The sequence below is a fragment of the Anoplopoma fimbria genome, chromosome 17 (genome assembly GCF_027596085.1).
Source record: "Anoplopoma fimbria isolate UVic2021 breed Golden Eagle Sablefish chromosome 17, Afim_UVic_2022, whole genome shotgun sequence".
In the NCBI taxonomy this organism is placed as follows: domain Eukaryota; kingdom Metazoa; phylum Chordata; class Actinopteri; order Perciformes; family Anoplopomatidae; genus Anoplopoma; species Anoplopoma fimbria.
The window spans coordinates 3,996,809-4,020,387 of record NC_072465.1 but is presented as its reverse complement, the minus strand read 5'-3'; the positions used below and the strand labels follow the sequence as shown (position 1 = coordinate 4,020,387).

General features: G+C 41.9%; 3 protein-coding genes across 5 annotated transcripts; 2 read left to right on the top strand and 1 right to left on the bottom strand.

Annotated features, from left to right (window-relative positions):
* The first annotated feature begins 390 nt into the window (after positions 1-390).
* On the top strand, positions 391-3,338 carry aqp7 (aquaporin 7). The gene is made up of 6 exons (XM_054616461.1): positions 391-748; positions 2,032-2,158; positions 2,255-2,392; positions 2,533-2,651; positions 2,780-2,997; positions 3,136-3,338. Exons 1-6 carry the CDS (start codon positions 611-613, stop codon positions 3,323-3,325), a joined length of 930 nt encoding a protein of 309 aa, XP_054472436.1. The 5' UTR covers positions 391-610; the 3' UTR covers positions 3,326-3,338.
* Positions 3,339-5,175: 1,837 nt separating this feature from the next.
* Positions 5,176-7,488, bottom strand: tpgs2 (tubulin polyglutamylase complex subunit 2). Of its 3 annotated transcripts, none has more exons than XM_054616464.1 (8): positions 7,446-7,488; positions 7,307-7,348; positions 7,118-7,197; positions 6,942-7,029; positions 6,512-6,652; positions 6,246-6,359; positions 5,925-6,088; positions 5,176-5,394 (listed from the first exon to the last, which is right to left on the bottom strand). In XM_054616464.1, the coding sequence occupies exons 3-8, from the start codon at positions 7,190-7,192 to the stop codon at positions 5,176-5,178; spliced, it is 801 nt and encodes a 266-aa protein (XP_054472439.1). In that variant the 5' UTR covers positions 7,193-7,197; positions 7,307-7,348; positions 7,446-7,488. The 3 variants fall into 3 exon arrangements, with proteins under 3 accessions (XP_054472439.1, XP_054472438.1, XP_054472437.1); XM_054616463.1 differs by having other exon boundaries at positions 7,450-7,475; XM_054616462.1 differs by having other exon boundaries at positions 7,307-7,465.
* Positions 7,489-7,635: 147 nt separating this feature from the next.
* kiaa1328 (KIAA1328 ortholog) lies at positions 7,636-21,889 on the top strand. Its single transcript, XM_054617254.1, has 12 exons — positions 7,636-7,702; positions 8,119-8,154; positions 8,267-8,535; positions 8,721-8,821; positions 8,998-9,113; positions 13,902-14,026; positions 15,131-15,486; positions 15,643-15,861; positions 15,961-16,056; positions 16,206-16,297; positions 16,564-16,672; positions 21,562-21,889. Exons 1-12 carry the CDS (start codon positions 7,645-7,647, stop codon positions 21,782-21,784), a joined length of 1,800 nt encoding a protein of 599 aa, XP_054473229.1. The 5' UTR covers positions 7,636-7,644; the 3' UTR covers positions 21,785-21,889.
* Positions 21,890-23,579: the final 1,690 nt, after the last annotated feature.

Below are 23,579 nucleotides of genomic sequence, written 5' to 3'. Positions count from 1 at the left end.
CAATACTCTCTGCAGTCTCTTGTTATTTAAAGTGGAAATATTTAACACAGTATCGGTGCAGTTAACATTATAAAATAACACATATGTAATATAATGGACAAGAATGGCATGTTGTCCAACGAAAAAAATGAATAACCATACAAATGGCAACATTTTCAATAATCTCAACACAGTAACATAAATGAATTGACGGACTGATCAATGTTATGTATTTCACAGAAGAACTGTGAAACTTGGAAGTTATTCTTTAATATTTTCCTTATTGGTATCCTTAGGTAACGCAAAGCTATTGAGGGGTTGGGTCTGACTGTGGAAAGTATCCGTGACGAGGGGGGTTGGTTAAGGCTATAAAGAGTGATCCCAATGGGTATGTGTGACAGAGAGGGGGGAGACACACACAAAGAGAGTAGAGTACACAAGAAGAGACGTTAGAGGGGGAGGAGGAAAAAGGAGGCAAATAGCCAGAAAGAGACTTGATTTTGGACTACTCTGTGACATGGGAGGAGACACCACATAGATTCTTCAGGGGGGTCTGAATTTGATCTTTATTTTTGCTAAATCAGTATATAAACTCCAAAAGAAAAGGGAATAAAGAAGAGAAGTAGAAGAAATGAAGGACATGGGGCAGTCAGTGGAACTAGGGGTCTCTCAGCGGAAAAGAGTCAATGTAACTCGCCCCAAAGTTTGGCTAAAGAATAGAATTGTTCGAGTGGGACTTGCTGAATCGCTCTGCACATACGTCATGATGGTAAGAAACGCTTGCTATAATAATAATTTTGGACATTGTGGCATGCTTATCTGTAACAACCACATGCAATTAATCACTAATGCCATACAAGCTCAAAAGCACATTTCAGTCACATGGTGGGAGTTACGGTTGGGGATTGATGGGGTCAGGTGGGTGAGCCAGAGTATCTAGTGTTACCAGAGTAATGTCAGGCAGTGGGCCACATGGAGTAGGTTGCAAAAGAAACATGTTGTGTGTCAGCTGTTACAATAAACCCTTTACTTAGAACCCTGCAGGCACTACTTGGAAACCAAACACACTTTAAACCTTAACACACATGACTTTCGAATGAGGAACCACATGTTTCCTGTTTCCTGTAAAATCAGGAAAGTCAGCTTTTCTTTCCACTCAGACAATGGTCTCTAAGTTTCACAGAGTTGAAAGTTATATGAAAGAGTTCAGGGTTCAGTTCAGCGTGTCTTAGATTTATACATTACATTACATTACAGTCATTTAGCAGACGCTTTTATCCAAAGCGACTTACAGGAAGTGTATTCAACATAGGTATTCAAGAGAACTACTAGTCACCAGAAGTCATAAGTGCATCTCCTTTCTTAAACAAGCACCTCAAAGCATAAGCCAGAGCAAAAGTATAGTGCAGAGGCAAATTACTACGAAAACAATAATTGCAGCAGACTAATACGAATATAATAAGTGCTACAAACTACTACGAATAGGATAAGTGCAGTAAACGAATACGAATTCAATAAGTGCAGCGAACTGATACGAATACAATAAGTGCAGCAACTAATACGAGTGCAATAAGTGCTACGAGGAAGGCTCAGGGTAGTACTTCTTGAAGAGGTGAGTTTTCAGCCTGCGCCGAAAGATGGGCAGCGACTCTGCTGTCCTGACGTCAGTGGGGAGTTCATTCCACCACTGAGGGGCCAGGACAGAAAAAAGCTGTGACCGGGTGGATCGGCCGCAGGGACCTCTGAGCGACGGGGCAACCAATCGCCCCGAGGCAGCAGAGCGAAGTGGTCGGGCGGGGGTGTAGGGCTTGACCAAGGCCTGGAGATAGAACAAACATTTCGACACATTCATTCATTTTTACGTTGGCTGCCTCACTGACACGCTGACTTCATTGGCACAACTCTTATGTTCATCATCCTTTGTGCTGCTTTATAGGTCCTGTTTGCTGGAATGCTTTCCCTAAATTCGCCTGTCCAGGAGTTCTCCCCTGTAGTTTGCTTAAATGTCGTCTGTGACTTTGCCTGTAAACAATCTCTTCTCTCTGTGTCCAGGTGTTTGGCCTGGGGTCGGTGGCACAAGTAGTGACGGGACAGGGAGCGTTCGGACAGTACATCAGCATCAATCTGGGTTTTGGACTGGGTGTTGCTATGGGGGTTCATGTTGGAGGGAAGGTCTCAGGTAGGAGAGCTGACCCTTGTGAAGTCTACTATCAAGAATCCTTAAAAGCCATCATAAATCGCTATCATCTGACACTTGTTTCTCATGCTCCATCAGGGGCTCACATGAATGCAGCGGTGTCATTCACCATGTGCACGTTTGGCCGTCTTGGCTGGAAGATGCTGCCGCTTTATGTTTTTGCGCAACTACTGGGGTCATTCCTGGCCGCAGGGACAATCTATGCTGTCTATTATGGTGAGGGCACACTGCATGTTTCGGCACTGAACACCTGTATTCTTATAGAATGTTATACATTTACTACACCTTGACATATATGGTTTCTGTATTTCTACATCTAAGAGTATCTGTCTTGTCCAAATTGTTTCCATATGCAGATGCCATATATGACTATTGTGGAGGAAACCTCACAGTGACAGGAGTTAGGGCCACAGCAGGTATCTTTGCCACTTACCCTGCTCCATACCTCTCCTTGCTGGCTGGATTCATTGATCAGGTAGCCATGAAACAGGATTAAAGGATTACAGCTACAAATCACCATCATCTGACACATTCTGCCCAGACCATTTTCTTTGTTGTTTACACACAGCTATCTATGTGGTGTTTGTTTTGCGTGTGTGCCAGGTGTTCGGCACAGCCATGCTTCTGCTTTGCTTGATGGCTTTGTCGGATCAGAGGAACAAACCGGCGCCGGCGGGCAGCGAGCCTTTCGCAGTGGGTCTCCTGGTGGTGCTAATTGGCATTTCTCTGGGCAGCAACAGCGGCTATGCCATCAACCCCACCAGAGACATCGCACCCAGGGTCTTCACTGCCATAGCGGGCTGGGGGGTTGATGTGTTCAGGTACACAGGAAGGATACACTTGCTTTTAGGGCAGGATATGTGTTATGTAAACAATGACTAGGGGTCAGACAAGGTGAAAACATCTCTGTTAATTATTAAATGACCCATGTTCACTGTTATTTGTCTTTATCTGTGCAGGGCTGGAAATGGGTGGTGGTGGGTGCCTCTAGTTGCCCCCCCCATTGGAGGAGTATTGGGTGCAGGACTCTACAGGGCATTGGTGGAAATGCACCATCCCCCTCTCTCTGAAAAGGATAAAGGGCTGGTGGAGGAGTTTGAAGAGAGTGTCCCTCTGGAGAAACTAGAGAAAATCTGTGCTACTGTCTGAGTCTGAGGCCACCAACTACGCACAGCCTGTAAAGCTATGAGCACATTTAATGCAGTCGAAACATTCCATGACTATGAAGGGTTAAAAAAAAAAGACCAAAAACTAACTGCTTAGATAGAGGACAAACAGCTCAAATAAGGTGATGAATTCAATCATCAACATTAGTTACTCAACTGCAGTTTCTGTACTTGTCAGTGACTGCAACACATACAAAATTAGATATTTTAAAAAGTGACGCTGACATCTAAGGCTTATTGCTCCAATAAATGCTAGCTATAGTAACTACATTGAGTTCAAGGTTGAAAATGAAGAGCCATGAAACAGCACTTTGTAGCTTATATTTCATGTTTATATTAGTGAGGTAATAGCAGCTGATATAACATCGGAAGACATAAATACACATAAATTACAATCAACAGGAGACCAGTAACATCAGTGTGGAAACTACATTGGATGTCAAGAAAAGTAAACTGCCCCCCCAACATTGCACTTAAATAAACATGTATCTTTAGGAAAATAAAATAGGAACAGTAGGAGATGGCTCCTCACAGCTTGAAAGGGCAGCAGCACAACCAAAGATAATACACACATTCATCTTTAAAACAATCCAGTGCACAGGAGCCTAAAGCTAAAAAGTGGAAATGTATCTTGATTAACTTTGCAGAGCCCCAAGGTACTTGAACCAAAAGTTAATCCTAGATGTCTATTAAGTCTGCTCAGCGGTGTTCTTTTGGCATCAAGAGCCCTACATGGATAAAGCTAGCACGCTGTCCATTTGAAATGCTGGAATATAACCTCCTCACATCAGTTCATTGATATGGAGTAATCAGAGCAGATGTCAGTATACAAATGAAATCAATAGGCCGAAACTCCAGCACATTTTTATATTTGTTAAGTTAACAGAGGGACACAGCATCAGTGAGGCTCTGTAGTGATGCATAAGCCAGTGAGTAGCTTTTTTTTAAACAGAGCGTAGTATTATAGGTTTTTTGTCAGTCTTTCATAATGTAACATTACGTGGTTCAGATTTGCATGAACTCTAAAGTCATGGTAAGTTTGATACTGAAGCTCTGAGGCGTCTGTCAAATACATACAGCAGTAACCACTGATGCTCACTGTTGCGGCTCGAACATATTAAAAGTAATCTGCGATCATTTCATTTGAGTTTCAAATTGTAGATACAAGTCTTCCGTACAACCAACACAGTATTATTTTCATTCTAACTGTGTCTTTCAGATTTACAGTCTCATAATCATATGAGCTTTACTTACCAATTTTCACACTTGTTTGAAAATTGTATATATTTTATATAGATTATTGTTGTATGATACATTAAAAAGGCAAACTAAGCCTAGTTATAATAACTATAGATGTAAACTGTGTCCTTATTGAGTGTTAGTGAGTCCTCATTGGTAACAGCAGTGGTACTGTTGCTACATTTGTTCTGTAGTCTGTTACTACATATGAGGATTATTTGACCAGTGCACACAGCACATGATCATATTTTATGAATTGGCTGCTTTTACTTATTTGTACCACTAGTGAACACTGTGTGAAATGAGGCTTTTGGTGATGCGATTGGCTGTAAAGCCTTAGTGTTTCAGAAAGCCTAATTTCTCCATCACCAACACTTAGCAGTGAAACATAAAGCTTTGTGTTTAAAAGCACTGGTTGTTTATCTATTTATACATGCAGCATTCCAAACTAAGTTTTCAACAACATGCTCTCATGGAGCATACTGCTAAACACCAGATCCAGCCAATAGTGGAATTGCAGACTGCTCCTCTGTGCGATGTTGGTTGTATGGTCAGTAAAGATGATTTAAGCGTTTTCCTTGGATGGAATCATTCTCATCGCCTTCCCCCACTGTGTCTTCCTGTGCTGCCTTGGCTCTTTGCAGTGCTTCCTAAGATGCACTGTGTCGACAGCTTCTTCTTAGGGACAGGTGTCTTGGCTTTGCCTTTGAAGGCCCTTGTAGGATCCAGCTTGTTGAGATGGGAATCTGCAGCAGGATCAGCCAAGCTGAGCTCACTGCTGAAAGTCAGTGGCTGGTACAACGATGCCCACTGCTGTAGAGGGAACATAATTTAAAATGCTGTTTAAAATCATGTAGAGTAAAAGTTCACACCAAATAACCCAGCACTTTAATCTCCATTCCCAGGAACATTTGGCAGACACTGTGTAGAATATGTAAAAAAGTCAGAAATGGGTAGTAGGTAAGGACTAGTAAGAAAATGTCCTGTTTCAAATGTTGTGATTAAACACTTTTATGCTTTTGGTAAGTGTCTTAATTCTCTGAGTGATGCGTCATCTGGTTTAAGTGTTAAATCAGTCAACATTGTATTATACTATGAAGGGAACAAAACGAATAAAATCTATTTTATACGCCTGCAATGACTTGACTTGTTGTTAATATTAGTACAAAACCTAAAACACAATGAAATGCATTTTAACTAAACATGGTTTGGTAGATTCCAAAAAACTGAAAAAAAGAAAAAGGGAAACACAAAGACAATGTAGACATGTTCTGCAGTAACTAAAAGTTTTACAGATGACATTTAAACTTCAACACATCGTCTTAGAAAAAGTGATTAAACACCTTGGCCTGGGGGCTGGGGCCATATGGGGTGAAGGCATACTGCCACTCAGGCAGACCCAGGTGAGTGATCATCAGTCGGTAGTAGGAGGTGAAGGTTGAGGTCAGTAAATGCCAACACAGCGAGCGGTCAAGGAACCAAATTTCACTCTGCTGGGCTACCACACCTGGAAAATACAGAGACCAACAACTTAATGATGCAACACTCATTTTAACATAGATTACATTGATAACATAAATATCAATAAATCATTTTATTTTTTTATAATAACAGTGTTATTATAAAAATCGTGAAAGTTAAATTTGTGAATACAAGTAGAACACCTGGTGTGCAGTTTTTGTAGACGAGACACACTTTTCCATTCCCACCACAGGAATCCATCTCGAAGATGCGGCACCGGGAATCAAAATGGGGTGGAGCAGGAGCATTCCCCGTCCCTGACAGATAGCAATGATGAGTCTTGAATAAATATTTACTTTCCAATCAACATTTCATTTATTAGCCTGCTTTCTGCACAACTGAGCACACAAACAGACTTAATCAAACTTGACATGCTGTAATTGTTGAGTTGAGCCCACATGAGGTTTACCTCTTTCTGTCTTGTCCTCCTCCCAGTCCAGGTCAGCCAGTGAGGGTGCATTGGGTAGAGAGAATAATGATACTGGTTGGAGGAGTGGGCCCAGCCTAGCCACGCTGTTAATCATCATGCATCCTAGGGGAACACACTCATCTGAAAGTCACACACACACACACACACACACACACACACACACACACACACACACACACACACACACACACACACACACACACACACACACACACACACACACACACACACACACAGTTATGATTGTATATCAGTTCTGAGCAACTTTCAGAATTGAAAGAATTGCATAAGCTATTTGAATGTTCCTGTATCATGTAATCTTAATAGTAGCCTCTAATTTAAATAAATTAAAACTTACGTGGGAGCGATATTATTACAGACAGAACATAAAACTAATCAGGTCACCTACTGTCTAGTTTAACGCTCCAGGTGAGTGTTAATCCATCAGTTGTAAGATAGAAATCTCGCAGGTCCTCTGGCAAAATACAAGTGTTTTTCTGAGGAAGAAATTAAGAGGGTTCATAAGATAACAATGTATAAGGAGACCAAATTGCGATGTCTTTAAGTTGTGTCTCCATATTTAACCTGTTCCCATGACAGCAGGCTCCTCTTCTCTGCAGGCTCCCTCTCTACAAAACGCACATCGACCACACCAGGCATGTTCTCTGACACAAAAAGGGACACATTCACAATATGTATTAACTGCCCAGTAAGACATCAATCGGTTTGCTACGTTATTAGCTAGTTTCGGAGCAAAAAAAACGTGATACACACCGAGTATCCGAGTAATGCCAAGCGTCAGTCTCTCAGCAACACCTTTGAATGTTAAGCTTTCTTTTATCTCTTCCATTAGGATAATTGATTTCACAAATGTGAGCAAAGGCTTGCAGCTGTATGCCCTGTTATCACTCACCTACCTCAGCAGAACTCAGCTGGCTGCATACACAGGAAGCGACCTATGCTGCTTTGAAGCAGATTGGACAATTGTTTCAGCCAATAGAAACCCTCCTTCTTACAGAGTAGCCAATCGGCTGTTCCGTTGCAAGAGATGGGCGGGGCTATTACTCCATAGCAACGCTTGGCTCTTTGGGAGTGGTGGCGGTTGTTTCAACATGGCGGCGGCAGCGGCAACAAGAAGTGGGAAGTCGGGGATATTTTGGATGAATGGCGGTAGGCTTACTTTAACTTAACTACTCCCACTTCCTTGTCCTTTCGTATACACCTTGAACAAAGTTTAAAACAAGTTTTCTAAAGTTATTACTTGTTATTACTGAAGAAGTGAGACCGCTAGTTAATACTGACGTTAACTAATAGCTAGCTCACAATCTAGCCACCTGTAACGCTAGTTCATTTAATGCATATTTTATTATGAAACTTGTTATTGCTCATTGCCATCCTACCAATCAACCCTGTTACGTCAACGTTAGCCAGCGAGCTCTTGTTTTGTTTGTTAGGTGATTGTAAGAAAGCAGCTGCCTATGGGTTTATTGATTGGAAAGTCTTATGAAGCACATATAACTCACTTTATTTACATAAAACTGACCCTTAACTGAGGTGCATGTGTTCTCTTTGCTTTGTTCACACAGTGTCAGATGATGAGCAGCCTTTGGTGTTTGTTCCTGGTAAGTCTCACATCACACATTGGACAATTTCCGAAACACAGTGAGAAAGACTTGTATGTAGTTCATGTACACATGATATCCTCTTCTTCTGTCTTTGAACAAACTGTCTCAGGAGTGGAAGGAGTGGGGAAGACTCAGACCCCTTTCAGTTTGGGATCAGGCAGTACCGGTAGCAAAAGAGGTACCAAGATGGGAGCCAGGCGTAGCTATGACTGCAATAATGAGACCTCACTAAAGAAATGTGGCAAGAAACAGGGCCACTTACAAAGTGAGCAGTCTGGGATTTTCACCAAGGAAAAAGTGTCAGTCCATCACAGTGCGACTGCAGTTTCAGAGCATGCTCTTTCTCCAGCCTTGGGTACTTTTCTCCCCTCAGCACAGGTAAACCAATATTTTCTGTAGGATATTTCTCCGTTCCCTCCATGTTTATAAAATGAAATGTTTGAATATGGAAAGAGAGCGTATGGTTAATCTGAATACTTAGAAAGGATGTATTGACGCTGACAGAATTGTATTATTAGTTTCTGTTCATATCTTCTTATACTTGGGAACCATTCTTTGCACAGGTAATCTCTGAAGCCAGCAGAGCTAAGAGCCAGGTCTGTTTGAAGGACCTCTGTCCTGAAGATAAGCGCCGGATTGCAAACCTTATTGAAGAACTAGCCAGGTAACCAGCAGTATATGCCACTGAACTCCTGTCTAGTGATAACAAACATATGAATGTATTAATGGGAGAATATAAAGTTATGCATGATTGAAATGTTTGATTCTATACTCCTGTAGGTCTTTGACTGTATAATGTAGACCACAAATGCTGTAACGCTGTTTTTTCCTGTTCTCCAGAGTGAGTGAGGAGAAAGAAGAGTCAGTGCAGCGTCTGAAAGATGAACAGGAACATTTTGAGGGCAAGATCCAGACGCTGGAGCAACAGAACCTGATCATTGTACAGGAGAGGGAGAGTATCCTTTCAAAATAACTGAGCAAACAAAAAAAACAGCAGTGAAGATGATTTGTTGAATTGCCATTTTGTTTTTTAATGAAACGGTAGGGCATTTAATGTGCTGATGCATATAGAAGTACCGGGTGACATCAAAACAGTAAATTAATGCCTTTTCTGGTACTTCTAACTAGTGTGTTTGAGAAATTTTCAGACAACCTGGCTTTGTTTAATGGTGTTAAATATGCGTTTTAGTATGGTGACTACTACGGCTACTGCAAAATGTGGTGCACTGTAATAAGGAAACCAGTTTGACAAGACATGCAGGGTACAATAGTTGAAATGTTAATGTCGGTTAATGTTATCAAGATGTTTTTATAAAGTATGCTAGAAAACATATTTAACCAAAATGTTGAAAGTGGTGCGAAAAGGTCCTTCTTTGAACACACCACCAGTTATTTCACTGATTATCCCAACTCTACAACAAAACATCCACTGTAGTCTTTGGTTTGAATAAAAACTTGTTGCTAGTTTTCCATGGCACACAGATGCATATCCCGTAGATGTGCTTGAAGATCCTAAATTAACTTCAAGCACATATTGAAGGCTATTCCATGATATTGTCTAGAGGGGGCAGTGTTGTCCTAGGTAAGACCATGCACAGTATTTGGCCAAGATACAAAAGGCAGAGCAACAGAGCAGATTCATTTGAATGATTTGACGCCTGCTGCAGATGTATTCTGCAAGTGCTTGTAGCTTATCCGCTGTTGTGTACAGAATCAATTTCAAGGTTGAAGTCATGGCCCGAACCATCTAAATCATCTTATCATCCAAAGATGAATTTTGATATTTACTGCTTTCACCACCATGTGTTTTTGTAACCCTCCCTGAATGTTAACTGAAGAATATCTCTCAGTTCCTCCTTACAAAATGGGATCAGGTGGGTCACCATCTGATTCTCGATTGTCTAGCATGAAGTTATTGCTAGTTAGTAGCGATAGTATGCTGTTTTTGCACCCCACAACTCACCTACCGTCTTCATACCAATTCCGATCAGGTCAAACCATAGCATGGCCAGCAGTCAATTTATGTTAAAAACGCTGCAAAATATGACGAGTAATTGACCCTGCTGGTACATTGCACAATTGGCAACAGCGGCGGGGAAAATCAGCACAACTCAATTAAAGGCACTTTGGCTCGGAGACTTGGCATTTACACCAAACTTCTAAACTCCATTAAAAAGGTATTTGAGAGGAAAAAAAGCGTTCAGATCTAAGCACCTCAGGGGGATAACGTAGTCTTTTAAAGTGCATGCAGGAGTCATGAAGGCTCTTTTCTGGCAGAAGGTTCCGGCACTTCTCTGAAAGGTTAAGGAGACACCAAAGGCAAACACACTGAATGAGAGTCTTGTCAAGTCTAATTCCATTACGCCTCAGCTTATCTTATCTAACCAAGATTCAGGGTTGTCAGGGGTATAAAGAATGTTGGGCCATACCTTAGCCCTGAGCCACCTTGGATGAGAGGTACACTTGATATTAAGGGTGTGCAGCTGACATTTGGAACTGACTGGTACACAGGACTGAATTTGTGTTTCAGATAGTAAGGATGCCTTTTGTACTTCGAGGCATGTTGGCATGAGCAGAAGTCAAGGTGGTGTTACTAACGCGGTGCACCGTTCTACCTGGTGTATCCTGAACAAGGCACAGCAGGCGCTAAAACTAATGCCATCTATTGAGTTAAAACAACTGGAGGGAATCCTGAGGCCACGGAGAGAGGGGAATAACAGCCCTGTTAGAATATGTCATTGAAAAACGCTACATGTTGCGATAAGAGGTTTGCCAGAGATAAATCCATTTTGAACTGACATTTACAATGTGGAAATCTGGTTTTATGAAACCAAACTTTTTTTTTAAGCGCTTTGTTTTTAGGCAGATGACACCCCCAATATCCATTGATGTCAGTTCTGTGGCCATTGTCACGCTCTGGTCTGGGTGTTTTGTATCTTACCTTTCTAAAAGGAAAGAGTGATGTGATTGAAGCCATGTGCGGGGTAAGGCGCACGCTATTTGTTAAAGGTGATATAAAACCAAAGTAACCTAACTTCTACTGTGTTTATTTATAGAAGCTCTACCTTATGACTACTGTTGACACTGCCAAGAAATATGGTAAATTGTTTTGACTGGATGAATTAAGATTAACATTAAGAATAACGTAACATTTTTTAGGAACAATATTAGGAACGGCTTTTATCCATGATGAGGTTGTTCGATATATATAAACACACTGATCTGTCATTTGTTGGCTTTTGCGTGGTAGATGTGCAGTTGACGTATTTCATAGACACAAGATAATTTGTAAAGATGTCAGATGTAATGATTCTGCAAGATGCAACTTATTCTGTGCCTACAAAACTGTTTTCACATTTTAGTTGTGATCACGGCACTGAGGATGGCTAAGAATAGTTGTGTTGACTTTCTGCATGTTTGCTCTAAGAATATATATATTTGTCTTTTAATAATTGTTTGCTGACATTGTTTATTGGTTTATTGTGTGACTTGCACCCATGCCCCTTCTCCAGATCCAGTAGTATTGAAGCAGTTATGTAAAATGTCTTCTTCTATTAATTCCCCATCATTGCACACACATTCATACACATCAGTCTCCGCCCCCGTTTCTCTCACATTCTGGCTCAGGCTCAATCTGTTTGGCACAGTGTGCTAAAGCAGGCTTTAAAATATCCCCCCTCCTGTGCAAATTTGTTCCACCTTGAAGTGGATTTCATTATTTCATTTGAGCCTCGGCCTGACAGGGAAGTGAATCATTTTGACAGGCCCCGTCTGAAGCCTCTTCAGCCCAAGCCCTTGATTCTGGGTATTTTTGGAGCAGGGGGGAGGAGTAAGTCATTGTTGGCACTTTGCAGCTCTGATGTAAACTAGGGGCTTGCCGTGTGCTTGGCCCCCATTGGCTGACGTCCAAGGCTGTGGAGGAAGCATGTTTAGTGTGGCGATGGGCAGAGAGGTGGAATCTTATCAGTGTTGCTCCATTCGGTTCAGATTACCTAGTTCTTGCTGTCCAGTGATGTCAACACATTAACATACATTACCTTCATTCATGGCAGTGGGACGCTATCATGATGCAGTACTGTTGGTGCTACAGCACACACAGACTTTGTGTTTTGTTTTGTGGGTCCCCACCACATCGATTTGTATTCCAGTGTGCATTACTATATAATATATATGTGTCTTTTGGCAAACATTTGTTTTAGGCATGAGATATCATGTGGAAATAGTGTTTTATGCGAATCTGGTGAAATATGAGCAGCATGCATTTTTCAACTCGATGCGCAACTCTATCTTGGACTGAGGTGAGGTGGAGCTGTATAAGCATATTCAGTATCTCCCCTTCAAGACCCTTATTCATGCTGCATAAATAAGCCTACCAGCACAGGTTTACATGATGTGATGTCCTTGTGATGTCCTCAGGCTTTCCATATTGAACTACTTCCATGGACATTGTCAGTGCAGCGGTAGAGAAGCCTCAGTTAGATGGAGGGTTCAATCGAAGTGTTTCCTCACATTTTCCCAATATTTATGGAAGCTGCTGCATTGCATTTGTCTGCTGTCTGGTACTCAATTCAAAGCCGTCCCTGCTCTCTTCTCTTTCCCTCTGTTTCATTTCCACAGCCTGATTGAAGTCTCCTAACAACCAAAGCGTTTTCTTATGGAGTGTTCCGCCAACTATTCCTCCAATAAGACTCTACTTTGAACTTTGATTTTCTCTTAAAATGGAGGCTTTTTGTTTTTTTCAAACAAATGCTGAGAAACTCATCAGCTGCGGGTGCAGGGCCACCGCAATAACAAGATATGGCCTGGAGGAACACACTTTAAGGTCAGCCTTAGCAGGAGTGTGTGTACTACTTCTGTTTTTTGTGTGTGTGTGTGTGTGTGTGTGTGTGTGTGTGTGTGTGTGTGTGTGTGTGTGTGTGTGTGTGTGTGTGTGTGTGTGTGTGTGTGTGTGTGTGTGTGTGTGTGTGTGTGTGTGTGTGTGTGTGGGAGCTTTTTACAGTGCAGGTGGGGAATTTCTGCTCTCATGTCTCTTTGTGCTTGTGAGCTCGTGTGTGTGCTTGTGTGTGTGTATGTGCTAGGAAGTTGGAGTCAGAGCGAGGTTGATTATTGAATGTGTGCAAGTGTGTCTGTGTGTAGTCTCTCCATTCTCCTGCTCATTATCTTTGTATGTGCTGGTGTGGTGTGGTGCTGCCACTGTCATTAGTGGGCTCCTGAGGCGCAGCAGTGGTTCCGCTCCAGATTAGTTTTCTTGTGTCTGCCAGCTCTCTGTCTGGCAGATAGCCTGGCACAGCACTGCCCAGCTCAGCTCAACACAGCTTGGCCCGACCCAGATGGTGAAAGCTCTGTGCCACAACAACAACTTTGATTTTACTGGCCACTTCTCCTCTCTGTTTTCAACTTTGCTGTTCTCTGTACTTTTCTGGTCCAATGTGTAATTGATTGCAGAAACAAGGGTTTAATTCCGACTGTCAATCTTAATCCAGCATCTATTTATTTTTCTATTTAAGTTTCATTAGAGAACTTTATCCTTACCAAAATGGCATTTGCACACAAAGTTGCCTTTTCAGTAGAAACACACAGTGACTACACATGAAGAAGTAATGTAGACATAAATAATAATAATAATTTTTTTTTATCAGTTTAAATCCAGGGGAGGGTTTTAATGTTTAAGGCTAAAGGTTCTCTTCTATTCTGTTCAGTTTACTTGTTGTTATTTGTTAGTTTCTTAACACTTGGTCCTCCAGGTCTGCAACAGCAGTACAGAGAGTGCCAGGAGCTGCTTGGACTATACCAACAATACCTTTCTCAGCAACAGGCCAAACTTAACCAGTCTATTGCCCAGCTCAGCCAAGCACCAGCCCATAGCAGGGTAAGGTATTGGATAGAGTGTGTGTGGTAGGTCGTAAATATGTGTGGTGGCATCTTGCGGTGTAACATGATGGTTCTGCTCCTGTGTGCGCTATATTCAGAGAACACCCCTGTTTGCCACCCGTCAGGAAAAAAAACATGCTGTGACACAAACAGCACATTGTCCCATTGCCGAGTGCCATAATTATGCATAACAAAGCACCATATAAGTCCACTGCAGTCACTGGTTCACTATGACTACAACATAGTGAAAGCTCTCTCAAGGTGACACCTCAGAAGCCAAGACGCCTCTCTGGCTTCAGCCACTGTAAGAATAGATGACTTGGCCAACCTCATTGTCCTGCAGTGGCTCTGAATAATGTGTGTTTGCCTGCTCTCTGACCTTCAGCAAATTAGTCACAGTCTCTTCCTCAGTCAACTACAAGATGGACTTCCCTCCTTATGTTTATCTCATAATGTTCCTGACCTTGGCTTACCTGCCAGTTCTGCTCCGTTGGAATTGTTCTCTTAATCTTGTGGCCACTGTCCAGTTTCCAGTTTTGAAGGATGCTTTGCATATATGCTGCTATATGCAAGCATACACCACACCAGCTATATGCCAACCCTACCCTAATTCCATGTCCATAAAGCTACACAGTGAAAGCAGCACTTTCGCAGACAATAGCAGTAGCAGCTTGAATCCTAGTCTCTACACAGGATGTGTTCAGGCACATTACTGCTGTGTACGTCACCTGCTTTTGGCAGCGCTCAGAGCCCAGCACACAATCACTGTAGTTACAAGCGCAAAATGGAAGAAAGTAGACTCAAAGACAAAAAAATTACTTCAGGTCTTGTTAACCTGCATAAACTGAAAGTGATATGTGAGCTCTTGTGGAACAGCTCTTGCAAGCACATGGGGAAAGCTTTTACTGTGCGCAAACACTAGTTAATTAGGTTTGTTAGTGACTCCTTATTCAGTATTGGTAAATTTTGGTTTGTAGCCCAGCTCTACATTAAGGTTTTATGGAGCAATCCTACGTTTTTGGCTGAAATACTCTTATCAATTTTTCAGAGGCTTCCTAAATTAGCCAAAATGCATTCAATGTCCTCTTTGTTCTCTGTCCAGGTGCTCAGCAGTGAGGAAGCCCCCAGCAGAACATCTACTAGCAGAGCTAATGGCTCACTCTTTGATGGCTCATACCTCAGCGTTGCTGCTACACGAGCACAACAGCCTCAAGTGCACAGGAGTGGTGGTGGAGGAAGAGGAGCAGTACAAACCCTCAGCAACCATCAACCAGACTCTCTTTCCTGTGAGAGTGAGTTCAGTCCAACTAATGGGCCAATCAAACAGCATAGGATTCAGAAAAGGGAGTGCAGGGAGTCCCACCACAGATGTAAGCACTGCCTAGGCAGTGTTCAAGGCGGTGGCTCAGGTCTAGAGAATGGCCACCATGACACCTTTAACCAGCATGATTGTGAAAGGTACAGTAGTACTCTATACAGTCATGATCTCTTTACCTATCAAACCTCATGATAACATTAGTTTCCTGTCGTTTTAATCAAATTTAGCATTTTATTTAGACACAAACATTATGAATGTAAGGATATGAAGTTAACGAAACGTTGATTCACACACAGGCTCCACAGTGGGAGTGCCACTGGCTCAGAAGCCAATGAAGCCCTGACCAGGCCTCTGCTGGGTCACGAGGACTGGGAGGAGAAAAGGCACCATCTGCTGCTGCAGAAGATGCAGTTGGAGATGGAGAGAGAGAAGCTGCAAGCACGGCTGGCTGAGCAGGAGGAGAGGCTCAACAGACAGAATCAGGAGCTACGTCAGTCGCGTCTCGATTACAGCAGGTAGTATACAGAGGCCAAAGAGAAATGAACCCTATCTGGTAACATTGCTAGCTAATATTTGCAGGCACAGGCTGATATGATATCCCATATTATTGTTAGGTTTCAACAAGCTGCTCAATATGATCACAGCAGCTCAAACACTAGAAATGGAGACCCAAAGCCGGCGAGTCCCTCCCACCAAGATTTACCCCCGAGGTAAACAAAGCACACCGGCATACTTAAGTCTTTCAAACACCCACACACACACACACACACACACACACACACACACACACACACACACACACACACACGCACACATGCACACAAAAGCCAGCTTAATATATTGTGTCTGTGGTCTACAGTGTGTGTGAAGATGCAGAGGTACATCCTGCAGGACAGAGTTTGCATGGAAAACAGCCACAAACGGTACCTGCTCCTCTGGAGAATGGCGATGGTAAGTTGTATTTTTAATTGTTGAGAATTAAATGCTTACTGGACTAATCTCAAGGGAAATCCTGGCTCAAATCATCCTGATCAGGCCCGTGAATAGTTTGATTTTCATTAAACAGTTTTTATTTTAGTACATTCGAATGTATTCAAAACTTAGATGGAGGAACTGTATATCATCATGGTCATTTTTAAAAGTGTCTTGTCTACATTGCTCTCAGCCTTGCTGTTCTTGCTTCTAATATAGCACTCTTATCTTGCATCCCTCAACAGAGGCCTTAGAGCGGTCCAGAAAGCACATGGCCACATCTCCTGCTAAGTCCTCTGCCAGCCTGAGTAAGCCCACCTCAGTATCTGTGATCCAAAAGACCCCTGAGGCCAGGTAACACATCTTCACTGGACATCAATTAAGCATTTAATAAAGATTTACTGTGTATTGTAGTAGTTTTTAATTAAGTGAAGCATAATTTACTAGCTAGATAAGCAGTGGGACTAAAGGAAATATGGAGGTATTAGCTGACCTAGTAGAATAACTGTGAAGAACAGCCAGTGTGGTTACATTCAATAGAACCATACTGCCAGCCAAAAGATTATATTGCTCATTGAACAATGTTGAAAAACGGCAGAGTTAAGCACTTGAAGGATCCAGGCAGCACTTCTTTCTGTGCTAGTTTGAAGTTCTTGTTATAGCTTCTTTTCAGGACTAGGTTTCCCTACTACAGGGAAGTCTGGGTGAACTTTCCTGTGGGCAGGCTACTTCTGTCATGTGAGGGACATTGGGAAGATTTATTTGCGGGCCGCAGTATTTTATTCATTCTATCTGACCTCTTAAGGAAGCTGATAGTTTGTCCTCTAGTTGTGAATAAATGTTAAGAATAATGAAATGTATAAATATAGCACAAGTATAACATTTGAAACCAGAGGCTTTTATTGGGCTTGCAGTTTCTGCAGTGTTGGAGGCTCAATGATGTATTTTCTTAGTCTAGCTAACTTTTCGAGCTGCGAGAGGCTAAATGGAGCTTTTTACTGGGCTAGCTAGCGCCATGGCCAGCCTGTCAGGAGACATGCTGCGTTCCATTAGTCGGCCTAGCAGGGACCCTGCAGCAGGTGTAATTGAACAGACTTCTGGATGCACACACTGCCCTCCCTTCTCTCTCTGCCACAGTAATGAGACAGAGAAAGCAAGAGTGAGGGAGAGATGTTAAAAGTGTGTTTGAGGGTGAGTGAGGGGTTGGGGCATTGGATAAAGTGAGGAATGGGAAGCGGGGAAATTTAGAGCAGGTTGAGATGGCTAGAAATGGAAAAGGTGAGAACGACGTAAGAAGGTAGAGGAGTTTTGAGGACGGGGATGAATCACTGTGTGCAGGCATTAGACTTACCTTAAAATGAAAGGACATTCATTGCCTTTTTTTCTTACACCCTTTACACAGGATGGTAATTAACCTGACTATGTGTCATCTTACCGTGTGTATGTGTGTGCGATAAAATGTCTTTTGCTGAGAAGCAATTTTCAACAGTGGTGCTGCAGACCTTTATTTTTGTGTTGTGTTGACCTGATATTCCAAAAGTTGAGCCAATTTCTTCTTGCATAATGTCAGATTTCTTTTCGTTAAAGTGTTTCTTTAATAGGAGATACAGTAACAGTGAGACAGCCCCCCCCCCCCCCCCTAAAGGACAATTCTCCAGAACAGCTCAAAGTTTTCAACTTCCCGATGAGTAACTCTTAAACAAAGCAGTGCGTGGTCCAAGTTGAACTGTGAGCTCCAGCAGATGCCCATTAATTCCAGCAGGAGACCCAGGGCATCAGATCATATTACCATCCATTTACACCTCCAAAGCCTATTAAAATTGTTGGACTCTTCGCTACACACAGTGCTTTCTTTTACAACCAGTAATGAGGAAGTCTGCTTCTCAGATGCCTTTGTGGCTTTCTGGCAACATGTTTATTTCATGTGCATCTCTTAAGAAGGCTGCACGGTGGTGTAGTGTTTAGCACTGTCGCCTCACGGCAAGAGGGGTCTAGGTTCAATTCCCGAGACAGGCCTTCTGTGTGGAGTTTGCATGTTCTCCCCGTGTCAGCGTGGGTTCTCCCCGGGTTCTCCGGCTTCCTCCCACAGTCCAAAGACATGCAGCTTAGGTGCATTGAAGACTCTAAATTGTCCGTAGGTGTGGATGTGAGTGTGAATGGTTCTCTGTCTATATATGTCAGCCCTGCGACAGACTGGGGACCTGTCCAGGGTGAACCCTGCCTTCGCCCATTGACAGCTGGGATAGGCTCCAGCCCCCCCGTGACCCTTAATTGGATAAAGCGGTTACGGAAGATGTATGATGTATCTCTTAATAAAGTTGTAATCCTTTGGTAATTCACTGATTTGGATTAGATATTTCTTTTTCTTAGCTGTCTAAAAATCTCGGCATAATTTATAGTTTGAAAAGACAAACAAAACAATGTTTAGAAAAGGGAGCTTCATGTTATTTTTGTTGCTTATAATCTCATCAGCATTGCAAACTACTTTAATTATATCAGCTAAACGTGAAGAAATTAAACTGCCGACAGAATGTAATAGACAATACAAAAACACTACTGTGGTAGGTGAGAGCGCAAGAATAAATTGGTAAACAAAGGTCTATCCTACTGTAAGATTTGGCGCGTTACCTGATCCCCCCTGTTTTACTTGGCAACATGTCCCTTGTGACCATCTAATCTTAACCAATTCAATCTTGATGTGCAAATTGCAAAGCGAAGCTGGGGTTAACATTAAGTGACCTTCTTAATCCTTTCATGAATCCTGTGCTAGTTAGTAATGAGACAGTTCCAACGCACCCCGCCCATCTCATCTCCATCCTTCCTGCCATTGCCCGCCTGCTATTGATTGGTTGGGAAATTGACATGCGGGAAATACGCAGAGGCCATTATAGGTTTTTTATCTTACTGTTTGGACTGCAAATGAATAGAGGCGCCGGGTTGAGACGGCTTGCTTTAATGAAAGAGAGGAGCCAAACAAGCAGTTAAAGTTACGAGTGGAAAGAAGGTGGTGGGGAGCGTGGGCAGGGGGAGTTTTGTGTAAGTTTTATCTGGCCTAGCAGAGCGAGAAAAGAGACAAACGGTATGGGTGCGCTGGGAGAATGAAGCCCAAAGGTTTTTATTACACTAAGAAAGGTACAGTTCTGTGTGTCAAAGGACAAAGGAAAGGAAGTATTTGAAGGCAGAATGCTTTACCACTGTTTGTTTCAGATTAGTTATGAAAGGACCTTTTTATGTACAATCTAAGTATTCCATTTGACATCCAAGGGTCTGTAGTATCAATAAATATGTTCGGAATCATCAGCAGATATTTTATACTCCCCTAGGCTTCTTTCTGTTCTGCTGATGGACACCAATACATTGAAGTATTTAACAGTACTTAAATGTGAGTGCAGGGTCTCTAGATGCGATCATAATGACCCAAAGTCCCAGGATTAAGCGCCTTTTTTTCTTAACAATGACAGAAACTTCCTGCTACTCTTGTCCATGCATTTTTCTGTATGCATGTAGCAGTAAAATAGATTTTTCAGGACTCCTTTGGAGGATATTAATATCCAGCAGTAATTCACAACTTCACCTCCCACAAACTGGAGCCAAGAAATGAAGTTCTTTGTTGCACGGTATACCCCTCTGAAAATCTATTGGCATTCTCTCTAGCCCTCGTGCAGTCTCTGTGCCACCTCCTCCCCCTCACCCCACCCGCAACCGTTCCACCCCCCCCCCATTTCTGCCCAAACTGTACCCCAACCCCCCGCACTCCCCTTGTTATAGATTGTGACCGCCGGTAAGTGATGCATTATTCATTACCGACATGTCGTTTGTTGATGGATGGCTGTTTGAGAGCCCTGTCCGTTAAATAAATCAACAAATAAAAATGCAAATTCTCACATTTCGAGAGAAGGAACCCAGCCAATGTCCCTCCCCCACATTCCCTTTCTGCCTTTCTCTCCATCCACAAAGCTGCACTCGCTTCCAGTCTCTCTCTTACAAGCAGAGACACACACACACACACACACACACACACACACACACACACACACACACACACACACACACACACACACACACACACTGACCCTCGCTCATGCTCTCTTTTGCCCTCTCCTTTGCTGTTGACAGGCAGGAGACCAAATGAGGAAGACAGATTTACTTACTTGCGCTTCAGTCTCTTTTTTCATCAGTCATCATCCCTCAGTCGACTCACCCCTCATTAACGTTATCTCCCTCACACTCTAACATTTGCACACATTAGCTCATGTTGCTAAAGCAAAATATGCCTTTTAAAGCTTTAATACTACTGATGTGTGCTGCATCAAGCTAGTGTGAAAACACGACGTGTTAAGGTCTGTGGTTACGTGTGGAGGAACACAAATGCGCCCTGATTGGAAGTTCCACCAGTGTGTCTGTCTGCTGACCACCCACATGCATATCAACAAGTACACGTCAAAGATCACCCTTACCTGGGAGAGCTGTGTACGAAACCATGCGACGCAAATCGATGCAGCTTTAAACGAGCAGAGAATTATGTTAGCAACATCAGTGGAGCGTGCTTTAAAGAATTCATGTTTTGTATCTGGAATGGCGTTGTTCGACTGTGTATACACTGAATAATTTATCAAGCCAGCCAGACTGAGGGATTGAATCTCTATTAGCTTAATCTTACCCGTTTTGGTTTATTTATTTCACTGCACATTCCCTCATTTCTATTCCAGGGGAGAAAGCCTCGGGTTCTCTTCCTTTTTTTTCCTCTTGTACCTGCAAGAAAGTTTTGTTTTTTTTGGCTGGGACGCCCCAGTGGTTTTGACGTTGCTTGTTAGGGTTCAGTAGACATTTGAGCAAGAAAGATTTTGTTAACATGTCGAGGAGAGGTTTGCTTTCATATGGTCTGTGTTAACAAGTGAGAGGTGAATGACAAATATTTTTGTACAAGCGTCGGGCGCAAAGTAGACTTTGGCCTTGTGCTTGTCTGGTGTTGGTCCCTTGGCTTGCACCCTCTTTGTTTAACATTGAGAGCACGCGCTGTAACTGCCGCTCTTTGTGTGCATTTCTCTGTTACAATGAAACAGCCCAAGTATACTCATTTACAACATTGCCTGTCAACAGGGCCCCACTGGGTTCTGTATTCTGAATGTAGGCCTGTGCCAATTCACCTTTGAAACGAGCAGAGGTCATGTGGATAAAACAAACTGAATTGAATGAAACGACAAAGAACTCCCAAACATGTTACCTATTTTTTTTTTTTACAGGTTGGACTTTTCTCTGGTTGAGTTATTGGATGTCTTTAGTCCTATCTCTGCCGCTGAGCTAAGCAAGACGTCATCTCGAAGACCCAAAACGTCACAACGTAGGCTCATTGCCCCCAAACCAGTGGTCAGAACCCTGCTTACCCCTGCTGGGTCTTATCCTCAGAGTACCCAGCATGACCTGGAAGAAAGCCAAATACTGGAGGATATCTTCTTCATTTGCTGACACAGAAGAAAATGGGTCCAGTTACTTCATTTTCACGTGTTTGGTTTTGATTTTTTTTAAATACATTTATTTTTCAGTTAACAATAATTATGTTTTGGATTGTACTCTTGTTATACTGTGGTTTTAAAACAAATAAACAAATATTTATTCAGAATTGGTTTTGCTTCCAGTTTGCAATTGGTGTTATGTTGTCACTGCAGGAAAACCGTTTATTGATCTACGCAGATTATCTCTGAGGACATTGGCAGCGTTAATGTGCTCTATACACAATTGTACATTGAGAATTCGTCAGTTTGATTATTATGACTAAAATGAATTATCGTTAAATGATTGACGTCAGATCTTCCTTCTAGATTTCAGAGAAATCTACTTATCTGTTCTTCAGATAAACTGACAGACAACAGACGAACCTTCTAGAGAATAATGGGGACAATTGTGTTGTTAGTCTCATATTGATAAGTTATCAGTAATTATGACACGACACGAGACACTTTATTCTAGACTGTGCTTTATTATTGGGCTAAGCTGAGACGCATCATTCATTTAAAATTACAAAAAAAGAGTTCAAGGGACCAGAGACTGGTGCAGTCTGGAGAGACAGGGGCGGGAGCCTAAAGCGCACTGCCCAATCAGAAGCTTAGCTCACCAGGAACCCAGCAAAGCTTAATATGCAACATTCATTTCCCCACCCTCCGTATGTGCTGAAATTGGGAAATAGATTTCCAGAATACTTTGAAAACCATATGAAGGAAAATGTGATTCTAGCAACACTACTTAGCTTTAGAAATAAAACCACTGATAACAGCACTGAAAAGAATGATAGTAACTCAATTGTTTTCGATGAGATAGTGCAGTTTCATTGAATTTTGCTCTTGGTAGAACACATCAGTTGAACAAGATCAGAGCTCTGTCAGACAGTACAAAGCAAGATGGGATTAAAAGGAAAAGGGGTAAAACGTTTTAAGAATCAAAACTGATGTTTTATGTAGGCAGTTGGTCAGTGATTAGTAATTTGTCAGATAATAGCTCCTTACACATTAGCACTTATAACTTATAGTGACCTCAATGCATATCTTCTGTTGTGTTACATATCTGATTTAACAGTTGGTTTATTAAGTAGGAATTGTCTCCTTTTTTAATTAGTTTTAAAGGTTTCAGGATGGAAGCAAATGATACTCAAAATGACAGGAATCCTCCAATTGGCATCTTTTTTTTTTTTTTTTTTAAACAATCTTTTAGTAAAGCTACATTTTTGGAACAGAATAATGTGAATTTATAATAACAAATATACATAAGGCTTTAGTATTGTACTGCATTGTTTTGAACAGTTTACGCAGGAGAGCGTAAAATCAGTCTTTGAAGTTGTTAATTTCAGAGTTTGCCAATACTTAATGTGGTAATATGTGATGTAGTGATACAAAGTAGCACTAACAAGCAAACAGATCAGTTGCAATAAGAGAGCTCAAATCTTGAATCAAACAGCACAGATAAATAAATACATAAACATTAATAAATAAATAAATAAAGACATAAATAAATGATTAAAAATCGGTCGTTGACATCACTTGGTCAATAGGAGCATTTTTTCTCCATCATCAAAGATGTGTTGAAGGCGTGGTCCTGCAGACAGGAACAATGAACATCTGTGGACCACAACAGTGGCCCATGCATGTCATATAAAAACTATTTGGTCACGTACCAACTCATAGAAAAATAATGCCATGAAAGCATGCATATTATCTCAAACATGACTTATAAATAAATATCTAAACAAATCGATAAATGAATAGAACCC